This window comes from Carlito syrichta, unplaced genomic scaffold, assembly GCF_000164805.1.
Source record: "Carlito syrichta isolate Samal-C Ts95f unplaced genomic scaffold, Tarsius_syrichta-2.0.1 Scaffold82255, whole genome shotgun sequence".
Classification (NCBI taxonomy): domain Eukaryota; kingdom Metazoa; phylum Chordata; class Mammalia; order Primates; family Tarsiidae; genus Carlito; species Carlito syrichta.
The window spans coordinates 372,349-395,962 of NW_007026351.1; the positions used below are offsets into that span (position 1 = coordinate 372,349).

General features: G+C 43.0%; 1 protein-coding gene across 6 annotated transcripts in view; it reads left to right on the forward strand.

Annotated features, from left to right (window-relative positions):
• SEPT11 (septin 11) overlaps positions 1-23,614 on the forward strand; it is a 95,077-nt gene that overhangs the window by 49,637 nt on the left and 21,826 nt on the right. For all 6 annotated transcript variants that reach the window (XM_008055615.1, XM_008055607.1, XM_021711153.1 and 3 more), the window contains 3 exons: positions 6,810-7,005; positions 15,932-16,118; positions 20,130-20,291. In XM_008055615.1, the coding sequence (XP_008053806.1) occupies positions 6,810-7,005; positions 15,932-16,118; positions 20,130-20,291 (545 nt within the window). The remainder of the gene's footprint in view (positions 1-6,809; positions 7,006-15,931; positions 16,119-20,129; positions 20,292-23,614) is intronic.

The following is a 23,614-nucleotide window of genomic DNA, read 5'->3' on the forward strand; positions in this document are numbered from 1 at the left end:
GGCTGTGTAGTTGCTGTTGTCCTCTGGGCATATCCTTCTGAGATGTCACTTTGATACAGACGGAAGAAATTTTGAATGTAGCCAAGTGGACTGTCCTTCCCCCAAGCCTGGCAGAATGCATCCAGCTTGCTTTTTCTGACTTGCTTTTCTTGTCCGAGTAAAATGAAGTGAATTTAGAAAAGATGTGCATTTAGTGTGGGAACCACCATTTGCTTATTTGTTGCTTATAGGATCTGAAGTGGAGCAGATACTTTCCTTTTTACAAAACTTCTTGAGGACTGTAGCCACTGCACTGGGCGTTCCCTTGTGGAGAGTCACAGTTGGCTGGCCCACTAGAGCACACTTGCCCCCTGGCACTGTGTCCTAAGTACTGGACAAGAGAGGAGCAGGAGAGCCTGACCCCACACAGCTAGCTCTCTTGCCTTCCCCCTTTCCCTACATGAAGCCTTTTAAAATTCAGCAGGGGACCTCCTGATGGCAGCTAGTTCTACAGAGTGGCCTGAATGAATTGTCTTTTCTCTTACTATAAATGCTCATTGCAGAGCAGGGCAATTCTTCATTAGCATAGTAATTTGTTGGCAATTTGTTGGTTTTCTATTGAAAAGTATGCTAAATTGTAATCTTAGGCCAATTACTATCCTGGCTTCTCCTGTATGCCTCCCCAACCCTGTCTCCCAAATCAGTCTCAAAAATACATCTGAGAGCTCCGTCCTGGCTACCGCACAGCAGGGGAAAGCCCTCCTGTGGGACCCTGGTTTAACTGGCGTGCCATGATGTGTGGCTCAGTGGCTGACTCCTGCATTGAATAGCACAGTTCTGATGCTGCTTGGAATTCTTCACAAGCCTATTCGATGGTGCCCTGTTAGATTTCTAGTGCAGCTGTGTTCTGACTCTCCTGGAAGGGGGGTGATAATACCTGTGATCCTTAGATATTCTGGTCCATTCTTAACATGTTTACAATTAGTTTTTTAGCTAATTAACATAATATATGCTTTGTTGATTAAAATGTTATAAAATCCTTCCCTTTTCCTCCATTCCACAGAAATAACACTGTGGGATCCTTCTAGAAACTTTCTACAGTCTTTCTGTGTTAGTAAATTACTTTTGATGACTTAACACATCCATCTGTTATCCTGCATTCTGGAGGTGGAAGTCCAGAGTGATCCCCGGGGCACATTTTTCTCAGCAACCTCTAGGGCACATTTCCTTACCTTTCCCAGTTTCTAGAGGCTCCTGCATTCCTGTGCCCTGGGCCCTTTCATCCCTCTTCAAAGCCAACCAAATTGCTCTGACTGCTCTTGTGTTAGAGAAATTTTTCTACAGAGAAATGCAGAAATCCAGTTTAAATATAGTTAAGTCTCTCCCCCAGCCCTAACACATGAGAAAGGTAATACAGTGAACCATGTAACTCAGAACAGCTGGCTCCAGGGCTTCAGAGTACTGTCTGGGCTTGGACCCTGCTGGTTTCTCCTTGACTTCATGAGGTTGTTCAGGCTTCTTTTCCTCACGGCGACAACCCCAGGGGAAAGAACAGGCTGTTCCCGCACCAGGTCAGGATGAGGAGTCACAGCATTTCAGTAACTGACCAAGGACTGGCTCACATGCCCAGCCTGGGAGGGAGATGGGGTCAGCTCACTCCAAAACTTGAGGGTTCCCTGTAGAAAAGAAGGCGTGATCAGAAGGGAGATCGGACATGGGAGAGGTGCACAATGGACAGGCATACACACTGCTCTCTCACTGTCATGGGGCTTCTGTTTGGCTTTTACGCAGATGAATCACGCTGTCCATCTTATTCCACATTTTCTTCTTCCCACTCCACAGTGAGTCCTGGATATCCTTCCTTGTCAGCATATCTAACAATCCAGGTTCTTTTCCATAACTCTTTGGAGCCCTTTGGTTGGGGTCAGCAAGAAATATTATCTTTAGAGGGTTGAACACAGCAAATCCCTTCACCACAGATATTTTGCAGCATGATATTCGTATAAGAAAAAGCTCTCACTGTCAATCAGTAGTCCATCTATTTTTAAAGTAAGAGTCTGTAAAAAAGTATTCAAGTCAATCAAAATATTTGGACAGCCACCTTGGGGAACAGGTATTGTATTTTACAAAAGAGCAGACATAGTAATTTTCCCCCTTGTCATTCTCCCAATTTGTATTTTTTATACATTACGCACATGTGTGGTATTTTTAGCATGAATTTATTTTCCTGTGATAAATATGGAAGGGAATTAAGGATTATAGACAAAAAGAGTATGATCCCCATAAGGAAACTTTTTGTCAAAAAGACCTCAAATTGTAATTGTGTTTTGTGGCAAGAGCCTGCAGGTTGAAAGCAGAGGAAATAAACCAGGGCAGAAAATGACTCTGGCACTAGCCTAGTCTAGTTTCAGAGATGCTGAATTAAATGTGTGCTATGAGGCCCCATCTCATCCCAAGGCTGGTTCTGATAGAGAGAGGGAGAGGGATTTTCACTTACCCAGGAGAGGATTTGGTGAATCAGATCACAGAGCATCCTGGAGCTTGGAGTTCCCCCACTCTCCGCTTTATCTAAATCCATTTTACAACACACTCAATCATTCCCAAAGCCACACTTTAGTGTACGTTAAACCTTTTATGTTTTACCCATGCAATATCTCTCCAGAGACTCTAAATTGGCGTCCAGCGTTTTTTTTTTTTTGAGTTGGAGTCTCACTCTGTCGCCCAGACTGGAGTGCAGTGGCCGCTCCCGGCCACCACAGCCTCGACCTGCTGGGCTCCAGCGATCCTTCCGCCTCAGCCTTACAAGCAGCCGGAATTACAGGCGCGCGCTACCATGCCCGGCTAATTTTTTGATTTATTGTAGAGATGAGGTCTCGCCTGCCCAGGTGGGTCTCAAACCCACGGGCTCAGGCAATCCACTCACCTCAGCCTCCCAAAGGCGTGGGATTACAGGCTGAGCCACCAAGCCCGGTGGTATCCAGCCTTTTAAAATAATTTTAAATTTCTCTCTTTCTCATTCATTTTCCAAAATGGCACAAATTTCATGAAAAAGCCTCACATTCAGCCAGCTATATATCAGTTCTTTGTGAATAAAGATGAATAAGATAGTGTGACATCTCTGCTTTTAAAGAAGAACTAAATCAATAGTAACTTCAAAGTAAATTAATAAAACATTTTGCAAATAGAATTTTTCCCCCTACAATTTCACCTTAATTGTTTTGAGGAGATCCGAGAAGAGGAGTAGAAAACAGACAAGCTTAAGGTCATTTTAGCCAAGACTGTAGTATCAACATGATTGTGAAATTTTACAATTAAATTGTACACATCTTTATCCCATATTGTTTTTCCAGGAAAGAATTTAAGTGGCTTATAGAGTAAAATGAATGAAGATAAAATTGACCCCAGGAATAGAGTCAGAACTCTGCCATCGGCCTGGCCTATAGCTGATGAGGCAGTCACATTAGTCTCTCAGCTTAGTGGCCAGAGCGTAAAGGGAACTCATTGATTGATTGACTCATCAACATGTATTTATTTTGTACTAAAAACAAGTTAAAAGTTTATACACGGCAAAAGCAAAACAGTTGTTCCAGGTGAAACACAGTTTTACCTGGAAAAAGTGTTTCTTGTGGATTTTCAGAAAAGAGAGTTGGTAAATGTGGCAGTTCGAGTTCTCTGGGCAGCCCCTAAGCCAGTGAAGTTGCTTGCTGCGGCACCGAGTGTTGCGTGCTGTTCTGTCAAGACCCTCATGTGGCTCGTGTTACGCCACAGTGTTTCAATCAAAGGTGATGCCACATGGAATAATAACAGCATAACTCCATCCAGGAATACAATCTGGAATGTTTGGAGGAGGCTGCAGACCCCCATGCACAGTGACTTCTCCAGGTAGCCAGTCTTGGCACTTAGAGAAAAAGAGGTGGGATCACAGATCAACCATTTGTTTGGTCTGCAATTCTTTTTAATGAATATGACAGTTCTGGGTTGGTTTGTTAGTTTTTCTCTGTTCACCTTAGAACTTTGGATTAAATAAACCTAAGAACAGAATGGACAAGGTAGGACTGTTTTCCCCTGCATGGCGGGTGTCAGGCTCACCAACACTGGCAAGAGCAGGAAAAACAGAAACCATGGCTGGTGCTTCAAGAGTGGGTCTCCGATTAACAACCAAGCACTTAGACCGATGAATTTACAATAATCAGCAAGCTGAAAAATCTACCACAGTGGCAAATCTCCGTGTAAATGATCAGCTCAGTAGTATTTCTTTTCAATTAACTTTTCATAAATGCCTCCTTTGGTGCCAGGTGCTCTGCTAGGGAGTTTTGAAATGCGTCAGAGTTGGTGTTAGTCATTGGTTTTCTGAAAATATTGTTATGGTTTTTTGGCTTGAATTGGAGCCTGTGCCTAGTAGGCTTTCAGTTAGCAATTAGAATTAGAAAGAAATTTTTGCTCTTGGATCCTTAACAGTGTAGATGAGGCCCTGCTTGCCAAGGTCAGAGAGGGACCTCTGAAAATCTCCCCTAGTAACTCCTTTTATTCCAGAAGCTATCATTTCCTGCTGAGCTGCTTTGGGTGAATCACCCTGCTGCTGGGGTTATTGTGTCTAATTAGGGCTCTTAAAAGCATAGAGCAAAGAAGTGGAGAGCAAAGCACTCCCAAATTTAGGGAAATGGTAGTTTTTTCCCAGCTTACTTATAACCCTCTGTTATAAGTAGGACCTGGAATGCTAATTGCTTGCCATTTCCACCATAATGTAAGTGATGATTAAATTCACCACGCCTTTAAAAAAGGAATGATGTTCCCGATTCACAAGTGCTTAAGTAATTCTCAACCTAGTAACATAAGATGATAATTTCAGTTCTGTCAAGGTAACCTAGAATCCTTGCTGTGTAATGGAAGTCTTTATTGCTGTTCTTAGGGAAAGAGATCAGTGTCAAATGGGTCACTTTCTACTGACAGAACCTTTGACACAGTAGAGAGATGTTGATAAGTGGCTCTGCTTTTGTGCCTTTGTCCATGTCCTAAGGATCAGTAAATCCTGAAGAGAAGTGGGCTTGAGGAGGAAACACGTGTATCATGTCCTTATAATGACTCAAGTGCCTTCAGTTTTGTTTTATTTCTGTGTTTGCCACACAGTAACTTTGTTTTGCTCAAAGTTAATTTGTTAAGCCAAGAATGATGAATGTGAGCTTGTTAAACCTCTTATCATGTTAGGGAGCAGAAACTGGTTTATATTACTTTTATGGATGGGTTTTTTTGTAAGACTATTCAAGGAAGTTAGGAAGACAGGAAATAGTCACAACTGCTACACAGCCAGACTGCAGAGATCGGGAATGACATTCAGGATATTACAGAAGTTCAAACAGCATCAGTTGTCTGTTTTTAATCACCATTTCATCCCCGCACCTACACTTGCCATACAGTAAGTTCTCAAGTATTAACTCGGTGAGTGAATTCCCAATACTTTCCAATATCTGTCTGCTCTCTTTCTCCTATATTCCCAGCTAACAATTAATCTATAACATCTTTCTGTTTACTTCATGGCTTCTACTTATTTACTTCTCTCTGTATATCTTTCCTTTCTCATGCCATCACATCATGGACAGATAGATTGCATATATCTCATTCAGATGCTCAGAGAGAAATTGTGATAAGATAGACTGGTCACTCTCCATGGTGAAACACTGTCTCACAATAAAACAATTAGGCTTTTGTGGTAGCCTGGTCCAGTTATTTGTGGTCAGCTAGCAAGGTCACAGGAGATGAAGGGTGGTCTTGCTCCTGAGAGGAAAGTAATTATGGCAGACACATAAAATATGTTCCCATAATAATAAATTCATCTGACTGGCATTTAGTTATGTTCTAGGCCAGATTCTAAGACATGGGAGAACACCCTATCAGGTTAGGTCACTGTCAAATTCCTAGAACTGGCACAGAACTTGATATACAGCAGGCACTGGAAAAATACTGGCTGAACGAAGGCTGATTAAGAGGAAATTCTATGATCTTAGATGCATCAGGGACACGGTGAAAAAGGTTGACGGGTGAGGCAAATGTACTTGAACAACTTTTATAATTTAATCATTGGAGTTAAAACCCATAAGGCTTCTCCAGTCAGTACCTGAGCTTACCTGCTCCTTCATGATGATGTGAAGCAACCACCACCCAACCATCTTAATGACCTTCACCCATCAAAGGGAAGATTTAAAAAGATTCAGCCGGGGGTAGCTATTTGTCATTGTTTTACTAGACTCTGGTGTAGCCATGTGCTTTGAGCTGTGGCTACTGCCATGTTTCCTAAGCTTTGGCCCCCTCTCCTACCTTGGGGAGGTGAATCAATCTCTCTCTCTCCCTCTCTAATTTACTTTCTAAATAAACGATATTTTCTAATCTAACTTCTGTGCAATTCTTTGTATCTTTCACGCAGCACTAGTTTGCATACCAGACTTCCACACCCCCAGCAGGTCTGACCTAGTCTTCTGGAGGCCCCACTGGGAGTGTGACCAACACATTTCATGTTCCTTTAATCTACGAACTGACCACAGGCAAACTTACAGATATTATTTTTTCTATCCAGAGGTAGAGAAGAACATCTCAATCTATAAATTCAAGATTTTTTTCTGCTAAATCATGTCTGAAATTTACTGAGGCATTTCTAGGGAGGTAGTCCATAGATTATACACAGAAAAAGCAGATTATCTCTTCACAGTGGAATTTCTGGTGATACTGCCTTTTTAAAAATTTTATAACCATGGCCAATGAAAAAAATACTGCTGAACTGAACTGATGACTAAGAGACATTGATACATTCTCTGATTTTTCTTTTGTGGTTAATGTAGGCGAGACAGGCATTGGCAAATCCACGTTAATGGACACTTTGTTCAACACCAAGTTTGAAAGTGACCCAGCTACTCACAATGAACCAGGTGTCCGATTAAAAGCCAGAAGTTACGAGCTCCAGGAAAGCAATGTGCGGCTGAAGTTAACCATCGTTGACACTGTGGGATTTGGAGACCAGATAAATAAAGATGACAGGTACATCTTGGGATTTTGTGGGGATGTGAATGGATGAGGAGATTTCAGGTAAATTTAAAGGCTACATGTTTTTGGTGTTCACTAGTTGTGGGGCTTGGTCCTCTTTTTCCTAAATGACATGACATTCTTGTCCTCTTAGAAATTTTCTGAAAATGTTTTTCCTTGAGGTCAGAATCAGATGACAAAATTGATCCTACCTGGTATGAGCAGAAAAGGGCTTTGTTAGAGGGAATACATTAGCATATGACATTTTTCCAGAAAAGTCATGAAGCCAGGTCTGGGGTCTTTTCCTCCAGGAAAAGCCATGTAGAGAAATACCCAGCCACCCAACAAAACCCCTGCCATCAGCCATCTCATGCTGCTTGGTACCCAGGACACTGGGAGGAAGTCTTTGCCCCTGATAACTCTGCCCCTGCTGTCCTTGTGTGTGGCTTCTGCCTTTACTGCTCGCTCCCTGCCTCCAGGTCTGGTGTGGCTGTATCTGCTTGGCAGAAATGAAACCACATCCAGAATACTAGCTGCAAGAGAGTCTGGGAAATGTGGTTTTCAGTTTTTTTCAACTGTAAAATAAAAAGGCACTAAAAAGTGAAAGTTTGGAATGAACATCTGCCACGCTCTCCTAGTCCCTGGGGCAGATTGGGACTTGTGGCTTAATCCCCAACAGACTTGAATGAAAATAAGCATTAGTGTGATTTTGCACAGGAAGCTATAGCCTAGAGTTTGAAAGATGTTGTAGTTTGCATTTTGTCAGTGACAAGCCATGTGACCTTGGTGTGGTGTATTTGAGGAAATTACTGAGGGATTCTCTGAGGTCTCTTTAAGTATGATATTTTACATAGTCCTACTCTTATGTGGAAGCCTATGGAAGGACATTGTGAAAGATCAGGCCTGGAAGAGGGGTGTGGTTATAATAAGGGTTACCCTGTATTTTGATGGCTGTTGGCAAAAATGATATTAGCTCCTAAAACACAGTACAGAAAGCATTTTTATGAATGGTCTGATTAATTTCCAGTCAGCACAGGATCTTAACATTGAAGGTGGTGGTGTGGTGTGAGGCATTCATGACTCCTTTTGTGAGTACCTGGGTCTCCCTGAAGATTGCACAAAGTTAGGCAGCACTTGGGGTGTAGAATCACCAAATTGAGTCTGAATAATGACTGGGATATCATCATGCCTGATGAGGGGTTCAGATCAGTTAGATGGATTAAAGTTTCCCCTCTCTTTACAGAGAGGAAGTATTAAACTCATTAGATAATATATATGACAGAATTCAGTGTACATGTAGAGAAAAGACATGTTTAACCTACATGAGGAATAAAATATATTTTAAGAATTTTGTCCAGTGGTATATGTACACAAGCGGAGGCTACTAGCTACCAGTCAGTCCTGATTTATTTGTTCATTAAAGTAGGTTCACATAAACTTGAAGATATAATTATGAAACAGTGCAGTGAGTGTTCATAATGTGTCCCATTTTCAAAGCCAAGTGAGCTTGGGTCTTCACTGTGAGTTTCTGTTTACCCTTGTTTGAGGGTTGCTGCTAATCCTTCAAACTTCCTGGCATACAACCTACATATTTGTCTCAGTCCCAGGATTGTTCATATTTCTTCTCAAGATCACCCATCCTATTCATCAGTCTCAACGTCAAATGCCTAATGATTATTTTAAACATTATGTTCATCCTTAAGAAGTTTGAGAAAATTAAAATAAAGCTATCCCAGGCCCAAAGATGATTCTAGAATGGGGCTTCCAGACACAGTTTTAAGCAGTGATAGCATCACGGGCGTAAGCATCTAGCCTCTTAGCATGACCAGTATGTAGCTATGAACGCCATATCACTAAGTTAGGGTATGCTTGCTTAGGGCTTCGGGAACATAATTAGTATTAGGACTTTTTTCCTTATTTTTTCTCAAAAATGTGTGTGTTATATACATGTGTTTTGGCTTTTTGCTTTGTTGTTTTTTAAAGCAGGATTTATTGAGAAGACAGAAAAGCTCCCACAGTGGGAGGGGACCTAAGGGAGTTGCCCTATACATGTGTCTTGTAATGAGAAACATGAGTCTTTCTGTCAGAAATGTGTGTCGCCTGGATATATTTTAACCATTTCTGATATGAATATGAGCACCACAGTCATGACCATTAGAAACTGAATGCACCCCGCTGCTGTGCACAAAGCTGGTTGTCCACAGAGTACTTGAAATGCTCCTCAGCAGATGCTGTCTGTGGAAACTGGAGCAACTGTTAGACATAGCGAAAAAGATTTTATTTTGCTTCTGGTCCAAGAGGACCGCCTGCACATTGTGTTGGGGCAGGGACTGTGCACAGCCCTGACCCTGCAGCTGAGCATCTGCTCCTAATGTGATGGTGAGGCGGAATGGTGAGGCTGCTGCCTGAAGGTTGTTTGTAAGGCTAAAGTAGATGAAGAGGAGACCCTGGCAATGAGAAGAGGGCACCGGTGCATTGTGGGAGCTAGGGAGAGAGCCAGGATCTTCTGGTCAGTCACTGGGCAGTCACAAAACACACTCAGAGCAGCGCCTGCTCACCACCTCTTAGTCCCGAATAGACTTCTCCCTGGGTTTGTCTTGTGTCTTGCTTGGGCATTCCCTGACTGGAAGACAGCAACTGAACTTTTCCAGGATGCCTTCCCATAGGAGTGAGACCCATCCTCCCTCTAGCGTCTTGCTGCTGAGAGTCCATGCATGCATCTAGCTCGGAGTCGTTGCCTCAGCGCTGCCGCTCAGTTCTTGCGTCTCCCCTAAGCTGGGACTTTCCCTCCACTGGGTGGGCTTTCCCTCACCAGCAACGAGTAGCAAATAGCTAGTACAAGGCACATCCTCATATTTGCAGCTGGAGCCCTCTTTAAGAAATTATCTGACTCATTTGGGTCAAATAATAGTTTCCAAGGAGATTTAGAAGAGAGGAAGTGTGATATTAACCTAACCTAGATACCAAATATTTTTTTTCCTTTGAAATTTCTTGTCAGCTATTGCATAACCTCTTTAAATGGCACTTAAACCTCAACATTAGCCTTTACCTCAGAAGGCATTGTTGACACTGTTGACCATAAACCCGAATGACTTATTTAAAAATAGTTATTCCATCAAAAAGTTGGAATTGGGACATGCATGTTTGCATCAGTTTGTAACCACATAGGAAGGGATGTGCTGTGCTCCAAACCGACGATGATTTCCACTTACTTTGGGGATTAGATGAGCTTTTCTGTCATAGATGCAAGACTTCAAGAATGTCCTAGTTTGTTTATGTAGGCTTTGAACATGTCAGCATTCCTGCGTTATTATCTGCCTCAGACCAGAACCAAGCTAGCAAGAAGGAGGCAGGAAGAGAGATCTGGTGAGGTTTCCTGTTGTGTTTAATACACATTTAACTCTTTGTTGTTTAAGGGCTTCCTTGTTTTGGCTGTCTGCACATTTCAATGGGGAAAGAAAGGGGTCTGGAGAAGAAGGAAAGCCAAGTTTTGTCATCCAGCTGGAACTAGAATAACTCCTTTGCCCCAGGCTTGGAAGATGGGAGGTGGGCTGTCCAGTGCCTATCACTCACTGTAATGATAACCAGCCCTGAAAGGCAGAAAGCGTTGAAATCACTGAAAGAATCCATAGGCTCACCAAATCTTTATCAGAGTTACAAAATAGTAGTTTGTAATTTTCTTTTTTTAAACAGGGTCTCACTCTGTCACCCAGGCTGGAGTGCAGTAGTGTAATCATGGTTCACTTTAGCTTCAAACTCCTGGGCTCAAGTGATCTCCTGCCTTATCCTCCTGAGTATCTAGAACTATAGGTATGTGCCACCATATATGGCTAATTTTTAAATTTTTCTTTTCTTTTTTTTGAGTTGGAGTCTCACTCTGTCGCCCAGACTGGAGTGTAGTGGCCGCTCCTGGCCACCGCAGCCTCGACCTGCTGGGCTCCAGTGATTAAATTTTTCTATAGAGATGGGGTCTTGCTGTGTTGCCAGGCTGGTCTTCAACTCATGTGATCCTCCCACCTTGGTCTCCCAAAGTGCAAGGATTACAGGTATAAGCCACTGTGCCCAGTCCTGGACTTTAAATTCTAAGTTTTTCATCATACTTCCTGGTGGAAGTAGTTGGGGGAATAAGGAAAATCATCTTTGGCTAACAGATAGCAAGATAAGAGAAAAGCATATGGTAAGTGTTTGGTCGTATACAAAATGGAGAGCCAGTCCCTAAATGATGGCATTGGCCAATGTGCAAGGATGATCAGTGCGTAGGTTGGATGGAAACCATTATATACCATATCTTTTCATGCGTTTTAGGGTCAACATCTGCCATTTTATTGCATTTTTAAATAACCAGAGGTATATGAAACAGTAAGCAGTTTATGATGAGGAACATCCCCATTTCCTTTTTTTTTTTGAGTTGGAGTCTCACTCTGTCACCTAGACTGGAGTGCAGTGGCCACTCCCGGCCACTGCAGCCTCGACCTGCTGGGCTCTGGCGATCCTTCCGCCTCAGCCTTCCGAGTAGCTGGAACTACAGGCGCGCGCTGTCACGCCCGGCTGATTTTTTTTTAAATTATTTATTGTAGAGATGAGGTCTCGCCAAGTTGCCCAGGCGGGTCTTGAACCTGTGGGCTCAGGCAATCCACTCACCTCAGCCTCCTAAAGGCGCGGGATTACGGGCTGAGCCACCGAGCCCAGCTATTCCCATTTCTTTTATTTATTTATTTATTTATTTATTTATTTATTTATTTATTTATTGAGTTGGAGTCTCACTCTGTCGCCCAGACTGGAGTGCAGTGGCCGCTCCCGGCCACTGCAGCCTCGACCTGCTGGGCTCCAGCGATCCTTCCACCTCAGCCTTCCAAGTAGCCAGAACTACAGGCGCGTGCTACCACGCCCGGCTGCTTTTTGATTTATTGTAGAGATGAAGTCTCGCTGCCCAGGCGGGTTCGAACCCGCGGGCTCAGGCAATCCACTCACCTCTGCCTCCCAAAGGCGCGGGATTACAGGCTGAGCCACCGAGCCCGGCTATCCTCATTTCTTAAAAGGAAATGCCGTGAACATGTGAGGAGTAGATCTGATTTTTCCTCTCTCCTTGCTCTTGCTATAGCCCAGGGAAGTTTGAATTGACCCAACAGAATAGAAACAGGTATCCTTCTATAGGAATGGAAACTAGCAAAAGTCAAAGTTGAGATTAAGCCCTTTTGTCTTTCTGACTGTTCGTGTAAAGAAGTGGAAAGGATTTGGAGGAAGGGGCTGGTAATTGCTTAAGGAGTCATGACTAGTACAAGACCACTTGGCTGGCTTGATTCTCATCAAGAGGAAACTTTCATCAGCATAATTAAATCTTTGGCATAGAGTATAGTGGTTTTGGTGAATTGATCTCCAGGAATACATTTCTTTTTGTTTGTTTGTAATGGGATAGAAGGTGAAATAGATGCACTTCATGCTTGGGTTGTGTGTGTGAGGCCAGATAGGAGACTCCAGGTTGAACTCGAGGTTTCTTCCATCACCAGTGGTGTGGGTGGGGCCCCAGTCACCACGCTAAGGAATGTGAGGAGGTGTGTGGGCTTTGGGGCAGGATGAAGAGTCAGTTTTGGACAAAGTGAGTTAGAAGAGCAATTGGGAATTGATGAGCAGCTGGGCGCATGGGTCTGACACTCAGGGGAAGGTTCTGGGGCAGAGATTTGTGACTTGTCATCTGGTGATAATGAGTGGAACATAGGAATGAGTATGGTTTTCCAGGGAGACCACACAGAGTGAAAAAGAGAGAGATGGAAAAATTGGCCAGGACCCTCAAGCAGAAGCAGGCAGGAGACATGAGAGGAGAACAGAAGTCTTGGACCCAGCATGGAAAGCATTCTTCACTTCTAAGGAGAGATGTTATGCCTACCATAATCCCTGGTGGATCAGAATCTAAACCAGTGACAAGAAGGGAAATGAATAGAAAGTATGTGGACTACTGTTGAGAGGAAGAGGTTCAGAGCTAAAACTCAGACAAGGGGATGGCAGGCAGGAGCAATTGCTCCTTTTCCTCCCCTTGAGCTGCTTTTCCTCCCCTTGAGGCTCAGGGTTCTAGGGAAGGACCCTAACCCCCAAACACTTATCTCAGTGTCAGGAGACTGAAGGCCTCACCCTAGATTGGAAAGGTGTAGGTGGACCTCACTGGAGTGGCTGGTCTATTTCCCCAGGGCATGAGCTCAGTAGCAGAACAGGGAACTGAGTGAGCGTAAAGTTCCTTTCCTTTTTTTAATATATATATATTTTTTTTGTCTTTTAAAAAAGTCAGGCTTACTCTTTGAGAAATAAAACATCATCCACATACCATATTTTTTCCTATGTCCAAAAGAAATATTTTTCTCAAAACAATCACCTGATTCTTTCCAACTTTGTTGCTTGTTCTTACATAGCTCTATCTTTTAAATTCATGGGTTTTGTGAAGATTTCTGGTTCTTTTAAGTAAATGAAACTTCTGGCTATCCTTTGTGCTTCTTAGACATTGGCTTTTGTTCAAGTTGTAGCTCTGCTCTCTCCATTGTTTTTGGTAAGAAACTGACTATTCCTACCTGACCCAGTGGGGCCTTTAGGGTAGAGTGGACAGAATTTGACATAAACTGTTAAATCTAAGTTATCTGTTTAAATGAAAAATGGGGCTGGGCTTGGTGACTCAAGCATGTAATCCCAGCATTTTGGGAGTCCAAGTTGAGGGGATTGCCTGAGCCCACGGGTTCGAGAATAGCCTGGGCAACTTGGTGAGACCTCATCTCTATGATAAATAAAAAAATTAGCTGGGCGTGGTAGCACACGCTTGTAGTTCTGGCTACTTGGTAGGCCAAGGTAGAAGGATCGCCTGAGCCCAGCAGGTCGATGCTGGGTTGGCTGGAAGCGTGCCACTGTACTCCAGCCTGGGCAATGGAGTGAGACTCCAACTCAAAAACAAAAAAAGAGAGAGAGAGAGAGAAAACTAAAATAAATAAATAAGTCAGGCTTGCTCTTCTTATATGTATAATATTTGTTGTTTATTAATATTATGATGAAATAGTTATCTTGTACATGTATCGGCTCATTTGTTTATCACTAGCTCTCTGATGGACATACTGTTTTTGACCCTGGTTTGCCTATGAGGAAATTGAGACACAGAGGTACAGTGCTTTGCACATCGCCACACATCTAGAGAGCTGTGCAGCTGCACGACAGTCCTAGGCAGTCTAGCTGAAATCCATGTTTCTAACCACCATCATCCATTACTATTTCATAATGATGATTACTAATATTGTTTTTATGTAATACATGCCTGTATTTTAAAATAGAAAATGTAGAAGAATCATCACTTGCTCATCCTTTTTATTGAAATTTTACCTGTCATGATTTGGAGCTTTACTATTGCTGAGATACATTCTGTTTTTTTTTTTTTTTTTAGTCCACTAGAGGTTTTATCTACTCAAAGTGAACCAATGGCTAGTTACAGTGGCTCACACCTAGTACTTTGGGAGACTGAGGCAGAAGGACTGCTTGAGCCCAGGAGTTTGAGACTAGCCTGGGCAGCATAGCAAGACCTTGTCTTTGCAAAACTACCCAAAATTAGCCAGGCATGGTGGTATGTGCTTGTAGTCCCAGCTACTTAAGAGGCTGAGATGGAAGGGTTACCTGAGCCTAGAGGTAGAACTGTGATGGTGCCACTACCCTCCAGCCTCGAAAAAATAAGGGAAGGGAGGGGGGAGGGCAATGGATTGTGATCAAATCACCAAAGGAAAATAGCATCTATAACTGTTTTTTGTTGTTGTTTATTCTTGGGGTTTTCATTTGTTTGCTTTTCTCAGGAGGTCTGCTGTTTTCCTTATTACACGAGATTTGTAGTTCCTTTTCAAGGCTTTCAGTTTAATTGATGGGTCTGGGATTTGGGTATTATGAGGTTTTTTTTTTCTTACAACTTGAATTATGCCTCAAAAAGCTAGTATGTTTTGAGAGAATTAACCCTTTGTATTCCTATTAGACTAGTCTCTTTGTTGCTATAACTTCTGAATAGTCCCCCTTGAAGGCCAGAAGACTTCATGGGTTTCCTGCAGTTATCGAACATGCTATTCACTCCCTGGTGAATGTGTGGCTTATGGAATGTGTATTCCCAGTATACTGCTAGCGATTATTGTGTTAACAGAATCACATATGATTATTCAAAACAGATTTGAATGATTTCGTGGGGAGAAGAGAGTTACCAAGTTTATCTTAAATCATGCAGCTTTCGAGTTGGATGGAATCTTGACGATCATGATAGTGCAGGCGCCTCCGTATCAGATGAAGTGATGATGTGCACAGGGCTTGTGGGAACACAGAGAGCCCTCATCTCTGAAGGAATGGGGCAGAGGCCAGGAGACAGCTCCCAGCAGGTGGGGATGCCGCATCCCGAAGCCACAAACCCTTTTCATTTTGTGCACCAATGCCAGTCAGTTGGAAGAAACTGTCAAAAGCGCTTTATTGAGATGGCTCTTGAGGCTCAGTTTTGCCCCAGCGGAAAAGAATGCCACAATCTTAGCGACATCTTCCATGGATGCCCTGGGGGAAGTGGCAACGCGCTCCACATGTTTATAGTTTCTTATTGGAAAGATGAGTGTTCGCCAGGTGGATCATGGGAAGAAGGCAATTCTCAGTAGAGGGACCGGCATGAACAAAGACACAGAGGCAGACAAGGATTTAGCATGCGGGGGCCACTGCGAGTGGTTGAGTGTTGCTGGGACACGAGGATGAGCCAGGGAGGCAGTGGGAGGGGTGAATGTGGAGCCTTGTTCAGGGACCAGGTGATGGACAGTCTGGGACGCCAAGATAGGGACTTGGGTTTTAGCACTTAGGAAAGAGGAAACCGTTGATGACGCTCAGTGGAACACTGGCTGTGCTGAAGTATGAAAGAGGTTTGAGGCTAGAAACATGATGATTTGAAAATGTTTCTGCATTCTAGCTATAAGCCAATAGTGGAATACATTGATGCCCAGTTTGAGGCCTACCTGCAGGAAGAATTGAAGATTAAACGTTCTCTCTTCAATTACCACGACACGAGGATCCATGCCTGTCTCTACTTTATCGCCCCTACTGGACATTCTCTGAAGTCCCTGGATCTGGTCACCATGAAAAAGCTGGACAGTAAGGTACGTGCTGCTACTCTGATTGCCAGCTATTCTCCTTTTAGATGGCCTTTATCCTAAGGCCCGGTTTATTCTCTGCTTTCAGTTATTTGTTTTTTCTGGATCACAGAACCTAGGGCTTGGCAATGTGAGAGAAATGCCTCAAAACCTCTTTCTAGTTAGGTAAGAACAAAACTAGCAAACTGATAAACCACGTGGCTTGCCAGAAAGTGCTTTTAGTTCTTATATGGGAGATAGAAATATAAGTTCAAAGTTTATCTTTTTAAAAAAACTTTCTCTAAATCTCTCTAAAGAGTGTTTAGAGATTTGGCTTTAATTTGAAGTTTAGAAGGATAAAAGGGTTAATATTTTGTCTGTGTGTTGAAGATGGTCCAGGATCTTAGATTTTAAAACCAAAACTGCACACGTGTGTTTAAAAAATTAAACCACTTCATTTGTGTCAGTTTGTTTCCTGAGCTCACCACACTTATAACCTTTTTCACAACATTTGAAGGAAGGAACTGATACATTTGATAAAATATGGTGCCCTACTTTATAATGAATTTGAATTCCTTTGCCAGGCACAGGGTAGCTCACACCTGTAATCCAGCAGGGGAGGAGGATTACTTGAGCCCAGGAGTTCTAGACCAACCAAGGCAATATAATGAGACCTCATTCCTACAAAAAAATAAAAAATTACCCAGGTGTGGTGGTGTGTGCCTATAGTCCCAGGTACTCGGGATGTGAGGTGAGGAAGAAGGATCACCTAAGCCCAGGAGATGGAGGCTGCAGTGAGCTGTGATTGTGCCACTGCACTCCAGTCTGGGCAACAGAGTGAGATCCTTACTCAATAAAATAAAATAAAATAATTTGATTTTCCATTTTGAAATAAATAGAAGACAGCACGTTTTGAAATAAAGATGAATGACAGTAAAAACAACTGCAAAACTAAGCCATGTGTGGCATTTTCTCTTAGATTCTTTTGCATTCACTGAAAGGTCTTATCAGATGATAAAGCCCTTTAGAGGGGTTTGTTGGATGTTATTTTGTGATTATTATTATTGATCGAAACAATATTGTCTGGAAGGCAGTTTCTCTCCAGAGGGATGAAGGAGTGAGAGAATGCTCTGATCACCTTCCCTCAGGACCTGGGTCTGAACTGGCCCATTCAGGGCTAGAGGCTAATGTAACACCAAACCAGGCTCCCTGGACTTCCAGCACTTCCAGATAGCATGGTTTACAGTGTTCTGATGGCCTGAAAGACTTCCTGCAGGTAGAGCATGCTTGGGAGAATGAGTGGAAACATCCTCATCTCATCTGATCCTGCCTCACTTTGGCCACTGGGAGTTGTGCCGTCAGCCACGATATAGAGGAGTCACGCAGGCAGTGAGGCTGCTCCTGGGTCTGTCGTGTCCCTGGAAACAGGGGCAGGTCTCCCTCTTCTTGGAAGTGTGCTGTTCTCTGCAGGAAGTAGAGTGAGGTGGCTTCCTAACCAAGGGCCAAGTGTGGAGATTCAGCCAGGATAGTATCCACTAATATGATTGTGTTTAGTAGAGTTGATTTAAAAAGGAAAAGAAAAAAAGGTAAAACAAACACAACTGATAAAAGCAGACCAACAACACAAAACCAGTCAAACTTTCAAAGACCTGATCTTGTTGTAGAGGTGGGCAGCTAGGGAGCATCTAAAGATGATATTGTCAAAGTTTTTTTAAACAAGTAAAGGGGGAAAGAGCTAAGCAAATATATGATCATTTCTTTTTTTTTTTTTTTTTTTTTTTTGAGTTGGGGACTTACTCTGTCACCCAGACTGGAGTGCAGTGGCATGCTCCCAGCCACCGCAGCCTCCACTTGCTGGGCTCCGGTGATCCTTCTGCCTCAGCCTTCCAAGTAACTGGAACTACAGGGAGGCACTATCACATCCGGTTAATTTTTGATTTATTGTAGAGACGAGGTCTCACCAAGTTGCCCAGGCAGGTCTCAAACCCACGGCCTCAGGCAGTCCACTCGTCTTGACCTCCCAAAGTGCGGGATTACAGGCTGATCCACCAAGCCTGGCCTAATAATTTCTGAGAAGACTTTTGAGCTCCTGCTGGTGAGGAAAAAGAGATTTTAAAACTAAATTGCTTGGTTTTTCTGTCTTCTCTGATCAATTTGGCCAAGAAAGTATGAACCTCTGCCATCTTGTATTTATTGACATTAACTGAATACTAAATATGTACAAAAGATAGCCAATAAGAACAAGAGGGAAGTTTCTTGTTCCTTAGGTCTGACCCAAACATTTCCCCCACCGTCGGGGCTGTTTTTCTACTCTGTAACTTGCTGGAGGAGGCCTAGGCACGGTGAGCTCCAGAGTGGGTGGAGGAATAGTTGAAGACTAGGTCTTTCTCTCAGCATGCTGTTTCGTTCTGGCTTGTCCGGGATTTCTGATTTGACCTTTGGGATAAAAGGAGAAGCAAAAGCATGCAGATATGACCTGAAAACCTCCTCAAGATTCTGTTCCCTGGCTGGGACTGCTTTCTCATCTAGTCTGTTTCACTCAAACTGGGTGAAGGGCATTGTTGTAGAGATCAGACATCAGGAACATTTTATTGAAGCCTCTGTTTCTACCAGAATTGGAGAAAGGTTAATCTTAAAATGTTAATTTCAAGGCTGGGCTCAGTGGCTAGTCTGTAATCCCAGCACTTTGGGAGGCCGAGGCGAGTGGATTGTCTGAGCCCGCAGGTTTGAGACCCACCCGGACAACTTGGCGAGACCTCGTCTCTACAATAAATAAAAAAAATTAACCAAGCATGGTAGCACATGCCTGTAGTTCTGGCTACTTAGAAGGCTGAGGCGGAAGGATCACCAGAGCGCAGCAGGTCAAGGCTGCAGTGGCCAGTAGCGTGCTAATGCACTCCAGTCTGGGCGACAGAGTGAGACTCCAACTCAAAAGAAATTGTGAATTTCAGGCTGGCATGGTGGCTTATACCTATAATCCCAGCACTTTGAGAAGTAGAGGCGAGAGGATTGCCTGAGTCCAGGGGTTCGAGACCAAACTGGAAAACTTGGTGAGATCTGGTCTCTACAGTAAATAATAAAATTAGCTGGGCCTGGTGGCATGCACCTGTGGTTCAAGCTACTTGGAAGACTGAGGCAGAAGGATCACCTGAGTCCAGCAGGTCAAGGCTGTGGTGGCCGTGAGCGTGCCACTGCACTCCAGCCTGGGTGACAGAGTGAGGGTCCTACTCAAAAAAAAAAAGTGAATTCTAAAAATGTGTCCTGTGGACAGACTAAGGCATTTGGAGAAGGAATGTCTACCTTGGGCTTTGGTGCTGCACCCTTGGCTCCCTTTCTGAGCTTTCCGCCATTAATGTCAGACTCTGAATTCTCCTTTGTTCTTTGTAACCGACGCTGTGAAAGTGAGCCTTGCCTTTGGCACTGGGTTTTATTCTGCTATGAATGAGAAATTTGATAAAAGCTGATTTTTAAAAGAACTACTTGGTATGGTTTTGAAACATTTTGAAATGGGTAAACCCACTTTTATTTTGGTTAGTACTAACATTCTCCTCTTCCAGTAATTTTCAGGTCATCCAAAGAAGGGACATTGCCCTGCATGGAACTGAATATTTCAGTGCTCCAACTAACTAAAACTTTGCTCCCACCCTGTTAGAGCACTAGGACATACAGAAATCAAGTGCCTGGGGTGGCAGGGAGGGGCCTAAAAGGAGTGGCTGGTAATTCAGAGAATAGGCTCCTTCTTGTCACTGTTTGTCACAGAAGGGTAGCACTTGCTCTTACTCTGCAAAGAATAATGAGGCAGTCCAGGCAAGGAAATAACAAGAAGGCTTTTAGTGTAGGGTGGGCGGAAGTCAGTGTTCTGAGATGGAACCAAAAGATTTATCTTCATAATTTTCCATCGAGGGAGACTGATTTTCAGTGTCATCTCTACTTTTTACAGCAAGATTTTACGGTTTTTATGTTTGCTATATTTTATCACTTGTCTGATTACTTTTCTTATGTTGGAATTGTGTAAAAATGGACATGCTTATTTTGCAGGTGAACATCATTCCAATAATTGCCAAGGCTGACACCATTGCTAAGAATGAATTGCACAAATTCAAGAGTAAGATCATGAGTGAACTAGTCAGCAATGGGGTCCAGATATACCAGTTCCCCACTGATGAAGAAACAGTGGCAGAGATTAATGCAACAATGAGTGTAAGTCCTCAAGTCAAATGGGAACAAGTGATTTTCCTGAAAGCTTTTCTTAATAGCAGCATTGTAGCATGACTCGAATACTAAACTAGTGACCTGCTGTCTTCAGTTGTAGTCCAGCTCTGCCACTCCTTTAAGTCATTTGACCAGCCTGTTCCTCAGTTTCTCCATCTGCCAAAGGGAGACTTAGACAAGACATCTCAATTTTTATTCCTACTCTAACAGTTATGACTTCTACACAAGTTACTGGGAAGGAAAAGCCAGCCTAGCACTATTTCACACCAAGCAGTTCAGAGCAAATAGATCTCTGTTTCTGCTAATGTTGGCCAGAAATATGTCTGCCTATCTCTATTTCACTTCAATGATTGGCTCCTGCCCTTCCCTCCTTTCTGTTTTCCCTACCTTTTCCTGAATCATTAGGTAAACTGGCATTTGAGGATACAATTTCCACATCACAGAGAGGAACTTGTCAGGAGTTAAATGATGAGAGCTGCAGCAGTTCTGTGTATGTTTGTGATGCATTCCCTCCTGGTGAGCCCCAGCCTGCCTCTCTACTGTTCTTCTGGGTGTCTCACAGCCAGCTCAGCTGAGCCATGATAACTTTACATGTCTTTGTCTTTTTTCTTTTGGGAATGCATAACAGCCAGCAAGCAGCTTTCTTCACACATAGTAGATGCCCAGTGATGGTTGCTGGAATTCAAGGTAGTTAGGAACCACAATCCCTGGAAGATGCTGGAGAGCAGATTCTTCCTGGGAAATAGGCATGAAAGGAAGGTTGCCATAAGGGAGACCGACTAGACTGGCCCAGAGCAACCAAAACTCATGGACAAAAGCGCAACAAGGGTTTGGTTCCATCAGGAAGTGAATGTTTGACAGTCAGAGCCATCACAATGGAAGAAACACCTTGTTTCTTGAATGAGAGTTCCCACTGAGTGCTTGGTGGACAACACCTGTTTCAGCGCAAGTGGAAGCGATTCCGCAGAGGGAATTCTTAAACAGGATTGAACCGGATCATATGTAAGATCTCTCATGCTTCTGCAGTCCTCTGGTTGTGGGTATTGAGAGCTACAGAAGAGTAGCACTGGACGTTTTTGATGTTTGTGGAGCATTTACTGTGCGCGAGGCACTTTTCAAGGGTTTCCATTCATTAATTCTCTCAACAACCCCAAGGGAAGATGTTGTTATTATTCCTACCTCAGATGAGGAAACAGCAGAACAGCAGCACCCAAGATGGCACAGCTGTGGGCAATGCAGGTGGGGATTGAGCCCAGGCCATTTATACTGCTACCCGAGCAGTGTACAGGGTGCAGTTAGCCCTCTACATCCATGGGTTCAACCAACTAAGGACCAAAAATATTTAGAAGAAAAAAACACAAAAATAATCATACAATGATTATAATACAAATAAAGTGCAGTATAGCAATGATTTATACTGTATGAGGCATTATGTGTAATCTAGAGATGACTTAAAGTACGTAGGAGGATGTGCATACGGTACCATTTTATATCAGGGATTTGAGTCCCTGTGGATTTCAATGTCCACAGGAGGTCCTGGGACCAGTCCCTATGGATACTGGGGGAGGATTGTACTTTTTCTTAAAGCACAGTCAAGAGCTCAAGCTGGGATGGCACTCTTTTATTCTGCTGTAGAACTATAATTTGGGATGTCAGTGTAGGGCTCAGGAAGTAACATGATGAATACCATGTAATTTCTGTTTTATATTTCTCCCCATTTGTCTCAATAATTTTTCATGGTCATGAAACTATATTTGTGTTAAACTTCCTGGAAAGGAAGTACCTATGAACTATGCTTTGTTTCTCTCTTTATTTGATTAATAGAACTGGAGTTCTTTGACATTGCAAATTAATTCTGCTCTTTCAAGCAGTATTCTTTTAGGATCTTCATTGCAAACAATTCTTGCTGAAGAAATCCCATGAGATATGTAGCAATCTGAGGAAAACAGATCCCACTGGTGGTTGCTTTTGAGCCATTTGAGTAGAGACATTTTCTTGGTCATTTCACCAAAATGTTGGCCAGAAGGGTCATGTTGCTCTTGAACTTCAGGGAACACATTTCAGTTTAGACTTGGAGTTTGAGAAAAAGAATTGCTTTCTTTCCTTCCTACAGAGTGTAAGATGAATTAGAAAATGGAAATATCTTGCACATCAGATACAATGCCACATGGGCAACCTGAGACGAGGATTGTGCCCAGCTGTCAGTGGGAGGGGATCTGACCTGAAAACATTCCCTTCTTTCTCAACTTGCCTGTAGTGAAAGAGCATTGGATCCAGGAATCCTAAGTAATAGTCCTCAGAGTAATTGTTATCTAAGGATTATTCTTTTTTTTTTTTTTGAGTTGGAGTCTCACTCTATCGCCCAGACTGGAGTGCAATGGCCGCTCCCGGCCACCGCAGCCTTGACCTGCTGGGCTCCAGCGATCCTTCCTCCTCAGCCTTCCAAGTAGCCAGAATTACAGGCACACGCTATCACGCCCGGCTGATTTTTTTATTTATTGTAGAGATGAGGTCTCGCTGCCCAGGTGGTTCTCGAGCCCGCGGGCTCCGGCAATCCACTCACCTTAGCCTCCCAAAGGTGCGGGATTACAGGCTGAGCCACCGAGCCCAGCTATGGGGATTATTCTTAAGCATGTTAATAGAAATTAGAATGAGCATCTCCCTGCTCTCCCTCTCCAAAATGTAGCCATAACCACCAAATAAACCATCATGAAAGACTCAGTTGTCTTGGATACCATGTCTGCTTGAGATTAATCTAGGTACAAGGCTTGAGTCAAATAATTTGGGCTAAAGTGTGTTTCTGCCTTGAAATTTGTGTGGTGATCAGCGGTTTAAAGCAGTGCTGTTTGCTAGAAATAAAATGTGAGTCACACAGTACTTAAAATTTTCTAATAGTCACATTATAATAGTAAAAAGAAATATGATACTAAATTTAAGAACTTAACCTAGTATATTCCAGAATATTATGTTTCCCTATGAAATCAATATAAAAATTAGTGAACTATTTTAATAGTTGGTCTTTGAAATCTAACATATATTTTACAGTGACAGCCTATCTCATTTTGGACTTTGAAGTTTCATGAAAAACATTTTATAAAATTACAATTTAAAATGTGATTTACATTGAGAGGCCGAGGTGGGAGGATTGCTTTAGTCCAGGAGTTAAAGACCAACCTAGGCAACATAGCAAGATCTTGTTTCTTAAAAGAAATTTTAAAAATTAGCCAGGCATGGGTGGTGTGCGCTGTAGTCCCAGCTACTCGGGTGGCTGAGGCAGAAGGATCACCCGAGCCCAGAAGGTCGAGGTTGTG